Below are 6,448 nucleotides of genomic sequence, written 5' to 3' on the forward strand. Positions count from 1 at the left end.
CTATGAGAGTTGTTGAAAAGGGAAATTTCAAAAGGCAATGATGACTAAAACCATCTCTTTGTCTTCTCACAGTGTGGATGGTGAGGTCAAGCACTGCGTCATCAACAAGACACCAACAGGATATGGCTTCGCTGAGCCCTACAACCTTTACAGCTCTCTAAAAGAACTGGTCTTGCACTACCAGCACACATCTCTGGTTCAGCACAATGACTCTTTGAATGTCACGTTAGCATACCCAGTCTACGCACACCAGAGGCGGTGAGGACTTGTGAACACACCCTTGGGACTCATTACAAACACGGGAGTTGAGGAAGGGCCTCCCCTTCAAATGGAGATGCCTCCAGAAAGGCTGCTACCGAGGGCTGCTTTTTGCCTTGAAACGGCTTGTCAGAAAGACAAGAAAGCAAAACCCAAAACGAACATTTCAGCCACTGAGACTTTTTGCCAGTCTGAATGTAGTTTTAAACTCACTCTCCCAAAATGGAGGACTTCGGAGGCCTTTTCCAAATGGTGCTTGTTCATTTCAAAGCTTTACCCGCTGCTGGAATGTGGAACATTGATTAAAACCTCTGGAGTGTTTTTTTTTCTTTTTTTGTACCTCTTCTACACCTTTACCTGCACAGTTCAGGTCCCCTTTTGTGTGTATGTGTGTGTTTGCGTGTGTACGAGAGAATGTGATGTGACCAAAACTCACAGTATCTGAAAGCTATCGGGATGTTCAACATGTTGGTGTTAAACTTTCACGAACAGACCATGGAATCAGCTGATCAAATGTAGCAAGATGGCACTTTCGAAACAGTATCTACTAGTTTTCCTGTAAGAGACTTCTACTCAACCTTTGAAATGACACGTCTCGTCTGTAATGGCGTGACGAGAAGCAAATGAGATGCTTGGCATTTCCTCTGCAAGCATTATAGTGACGGACTCTAAATCCATTTCTGCTTTTATGTATTGGCATGAAAGGAATTTTACGCTGTACATACATCAAAAGCTACGTGACGACACCATATTGTACCAAAAAATGCAGTTCCTTCTCAGTTGTATTCTAATCTGCTATGCAAATTCTGTATTTTCCGTCTTCTCTGCAGAGTTGTGATTTTATTTTACATGTTGCTACCCATAATATAAACTTGTTTTTATTGCTTAAAGTCTTTTTGTATGCATCTAAGATGATATTTTAAGTCTCAAAATGCCAAGAAAGGTGACTTCAGTTTTACAGAAGAAGTGAGGAAAAAGTACTTTATTACATATTTCTTTATCAGCCGCTGGTAAAATTAAAGAGAGTATTTTATTAGTCTTTTTCACTTGGAGCTAATTTTCTCTTGGGCAGAGCCTGGAGGACATTAGTGCTGCTTCTGTCTTCATTAATAGTGATATATATCTGAACTAGAGCAAACATTAATGAATAAACCATGACATCTGAAATAACTGCAACTGAATGATCAATACTGCAGGTTCCCAATTTAAATAAGACATTTATTTCGTGATATTCTTCACAAATTCAACAGCGTATTGATTTGATCTTCTGGAGTGATGAGAGGGAGAGGGATAGGGAGGGTGGGGGGGTCTATCATTTCATGATAGACATGACTCCCTCTCATTCCTTACTTGTCAACAGTATTTTTTTCTGTATCAGAAAATCGTTAATAGTGTTTACATAGATAGATCAGCTCAGTTCGACTAGTACCCAACGTTATAGTTTGTGCCACAATCTCTAAAACTCAAAATTTTGCTGCAAAATCTGGGGAGCCTACCAGCTTGACATTTACGGCTAGCTACAGTATTTTCACTTTATTATCAGCGACGTCGGTATTGCTTTTGTCGTCTGCTCTCATCTCACTTGGCATGCATTTGATGTTTTGCATAACTAAACATCAATGTGACGTCAGTAATTAATTTCATTAAGATATTTTGAAATCGTTTGACTCCTTGTTTTAACTAGGCCCGATTGCCTTAAAATTAGTCAGTTATACGTTTAAGAAGACATGACTGTTGACTCCACCATTTTGAATTTCTTAAATTGAAATAATTGATGGAATGGTAATGGTTTTTGATGGCACGTCTATACGCATAATAGTCATACACTATTATGTTTTTCCCAACGAGTTCTCAAATGACAAGGTTATTAAACCAAGTAAACTAGATTTTGATTTGAGGTAAATATTGAAACTTCACATGCCAATTCTTTTCAAACTTTTACAGCTTGTGATTTATAAAATCTAAGAATTGAATTCTTTGAATTTATTTCAGTTGAATCTCTGCAAATGTCCCTCTAAACCTACACTCAATTTCCATGAAAAAAAAGTGTCTTTCATGGTATTTTAACTGGGGCTTTTTCCTTTTCTGTCTCCCATTTTTCTGTTGTTCAATGTTTTGTGCTATTTTTTTTTATTCACGCTAAAGCCAACAAACTTCCATGTTTCACATTATCGCGATAGTCTTCTCTCTGCTGCCCCTGTTCTAAGAGTTGTTCATTTTGTGAATCCAGTTTTTTCTTTTTAAAATTGTATAGTGTTGATTTACAGTCATTGTTAACACAATGTTGAAATTGAGATTAACCCAGTGTGTTACAGTTCTAAAAAAAAAACCTTCAGATCTGTATTGGCTTTTTTAAGATAAATAAATATGTTTTAGAAAAAAAAAGTGTTTTATGATAATTTTTTGTCTGATTCTATAGATATAGCATTTTACTGTTGAACACCAGTTTAAGAGACTTGAGGTTATGCAAATGTTGTGGTGTGCTATGATGCACAACATTGATTTCACCAGTCACCAAATAGGCTGAAGGTTATAGAACATTTTGTTCTCACAGTTGCTTTTTACTTTTTTCAGTTATTTCCTGGCCAACAATTCGTGAAGTTATTTCACTAAAGTGCCTTACTGGTTCTTCCGATATTTTCAATGGTGACAATCCAACAACAAACTTCAGTGTTTCATTTTTGAAATCTTTTTTGAAATACTAAAGTGTGTTGATATTAACATGATCTACATTAGCCCAATAATGCATAATTATCTACATAATAAAAGAAAAACAGGAAAATTAACAATGTGACTAGCTTCAAACAAGTGACAGGTGAACTAGTACATTGTATCAAATGCTTAATTTTGCAATGTAAAGAAGTGACGCAATTAAATTGACTTAAGTGATCTGGTTGGATAAGCTGATCATTTTTTTCGTGTTATGGACAATATTAAAATATTTAATAAAATATAACAAAATAAAAACAATAAATACTGAATCAAACTTTAATATTTATAAATAGTTGATACAGTGTATGATAAATTATTTTTAATTGTTATTAACTTTTGAGTGTTAGAGGATGGCAACGCCAATGGTAATCTAAACATAAAAGTAGGAGAAAGAACATCCAATATTGATCAATGAGGAAACATTAAAATATATATACTATTGACAGAGGACCAATATATTGAACGTCATTTTATATTTTATTTTATATTTGCTACCTGTGACCCTCCAACTGAAACTCACTGGGTTGAAATATTTTCAGTAACACTTTGTATTAGTTATGTTAAACTTCTGCAGTTAGGGAAAGGTTTCTTTTATGGTTGGTTTAAGGGTAGGTTAACGTGAAAGGTATGGGTCTACATGGGTGTAATTATAGAGGCAATTACAGAAATCAATTATGGCTAAAATTACATAAAGGTATTTTTTAATATGTACACAAAAGTCACATTGTATACCATTATTACTTTAAATATCTGTACATATTCAAGATATTTAACATAATAAAGACAATATTTTCTATAAACTGATCAAATGATACAAAAAAAAATATATACAATTTCTTAAAACAACAAATGTAATGCACATTTCTATAAAGAAAATACAAATGATTAAATGCCTTTTGTTTGCGTAACGTTTTTATTTTTTATTTTTTACTGTTCTGATGAGAGAAAAAAAAATTACAGTATGCATACAAAAGACATTAATCTGCCACACGTTCATAACGGCAAAAATGGTCTGCCAACTTCTTGTGTCCCTGAAATACTCCAAAGTCATGTTAATGAACTGCTGAAAGAGGATCAATTATTTAGATTTATTAGAAATATTTCGATTTAAATAGCACAGACACTGCATTCATATCCCCCTCTTACAATAGTGTGTAAACCGAAAGTCAGATGTTTTCAAATGTGATTGACAACAGCAACAATTACTGCAGCTCTTACCCTTTGAATTGCTCAAGAAAAAAAAGAATTACTTTGATATTGCAAGATTGAGAAGTGGCTTTGAAAGTTGTGACCTATTTTCTGTTGTACTAAAGGATCTGGTTGACCATGCAGTTCTTTACAAACTCTGTAGCAAGAGTTTGTGAGACGGAAACAGTAAACCACAGACATGAGCAGTGTCAAATGCTGAAAAAAGAGAAGAGTGTACACTCGTACTCTCAGATCATTAAATCAAATTTTCTGATAAGGATGCATGCCATGCATTTTCTGCCACGATGGCCAGAATTTATGCCACACGTGACTCTTATAGATTGAACTTTTGCATTAATCAATAAATAAAAAAAAAAAAAAAAAACATTGCTGTATTAGTTTGTTTTAATATCTTTATTTGTCATTGTACTCAGTCAGTGAGTGCGCAGGCTTTATTATTTGGCTTAAGTCAAGTCAAGTCAACCATTTTTATAGCACATTTAAAAACAAAAGAAGTTGAAGTGCTTCACAGATCAAGCAAGACTAAATAAACGCATTTAAGTACATCATATTCTGTTAGCTTCAAAAACCCATTTCATCTAATCAAAAGCCAAATAAAACAGAGATGTTTTAAAAGAAGACATAAAAATGAATAGTGATGAAGATGACATCAAATGGAAAGGAAGACTATTACATAATTTCGGACCTTTTGCCGAAAACGCATGGTTTTGGTCAGAAGACCTGAGTGCTCTAGTTGGAGAGTCAGGGTGTAAAAGGTCAATATATTTGGGTCTGAGACCAAATAGGGCCTTGTACACAAGTCAAACAAGGTTAAAAACACTAAAACCCATTAAAAATCTATTAGGTCTAATCCTATTTGGTTAAAATATAATGTTAAAAACATAACTAACATTGTTAAAGTTAAATTTTTAATTAAGATGAGAACTTGAAATGTTTTTGTTTGTGTTGAGGAAATGGACCAGCCTAGTGACAAAGAGGTTCAAGGAAATGGAACTGTATATATATATATATATATATATATATATATATCAATGCATCATTTATAGATCGAATTTGTGGTATTGACCATGTGAACTTTGTACAGATGGTCAGATGTTCTTACTTCCATTGAAGCACAAGATGTGCTTTGGATCATTCTTAAATCATGCCTGACAACATGATGATCAGGTTTGTACACAATCTTGAGGAGTTCATGCAGTTTGAGTGCTGCTTTCATTAAAGAAAAAGAAACATTCATGTTCATTTCTTAATTAAACACAAATTGTATTGTTAATTTGTACTAAATTAGTAAATACAAAGCAGACAAATTTAAACTGGAGGTCTCAACACATTCTACATCTCATTTTAACGGTTTGGTTGGTGAAATGTATCTTCAACTAAGCTGCTGATCTGTTAGTAAAGCTGAGAGGCTCAGATCTACATGAGCGTCATAAACATCATTCTGTCGAGCTGTAATCTCTCACTGTTAAATATTCATTCGAGACTTTGCACTTCCTGGTAGCTCTCAACCTACTTTCAGAAGGCAGACTCTCCACTTAGCTTGAAAAAAACCTGATCAATCCAAAGCATATAAAAGCTTTTAACACTAACTTTAATTCAGCAGTACATCATCCAGTGTCAGCCAACATTTTTAATGTCAGCATACACACACACACACACACACACAATATATATATATATAATATATATATATATATATATATATATTAGGGCTGTGCAAAAATTAATTGCGATTAATCGCATCCAAAATAAAAGTCTGTGTTTACATAATATATTTGTGTGTGCTGTATATAATTATTTTGTATATATAAATACACACACATGCATGTATGTATTTAATAAAATGTGTTATTCATATATAAAATATTTATATTTAGATTATGTATATATATATATATATATATATATATACTGTATATACTGTATATATATATATATATATATATATATATATATATATATATATAGAATTTAAGCGCAAATAATTCTTAAATATATACATTATTTATATATACAAAATAATTATATACAGCACACACAAATATATTATGTAAACACAGACTTTTATTTTGGATGCGATTAATCGCAATTAATTTTTGCACAGCCCTAATATATATATATATATATTGGTATGTCTATATATATTGGGTATGACTTGCTACGCCACTGGTTGAAATGCTCTATTTATTGACCTTTGGAACAATGTATTTTGTAATTTTGATTTTGGTTTCTGCTATTCTGCTATAAAAGCATTGATGTTCGCAGGGCC

The 6,448-nt window shown here is 32.9% G+C and overlaps 1 protein-coding gene across 2 annotated transcripts in view; it reads left to right on the plus strand.

The window, feature by feature from the left end:
- The window catches only part of pik3r1 (phosphoinositide-3-kinase, regulatory subunit 1 (alpha)), a 52,848-nt gene extending 51,700 nt beyond the window's left edge, over positions 1-1,148 (plus strand). For both annotated transcript variants that reach the window (XM_089129941.1, XM_089129942.1), the window contains one exon: positions 73-1,148. In XM_089129941.1, coding sequence (XP_088986067.1) covers positions 73-262 — 190 coding nt within the window. In that variant the 3' untranslated portion in view covers positions 263-1,148. The remainder of the gene's footprint in view (positions 1-72) is intronic.
- The last annotated feature ends 5,300 nt before the right edge of the window (positions 1,149-6,448 follow it).

Source organism: Pimephales promelas, chromosome 4 (assembly GCF_988280905.1).
Source record: "Pimephales promelas chromosome 4, fPimPro1.hap1.1, whole genome shotgun sequence".
Taxonomy (NCBI): Eukaryota; Metazoa; Chordata; class Actinopteri; order Cypriniformes; family Leuciscidae; genus Pimephales; species Pimephales promelas.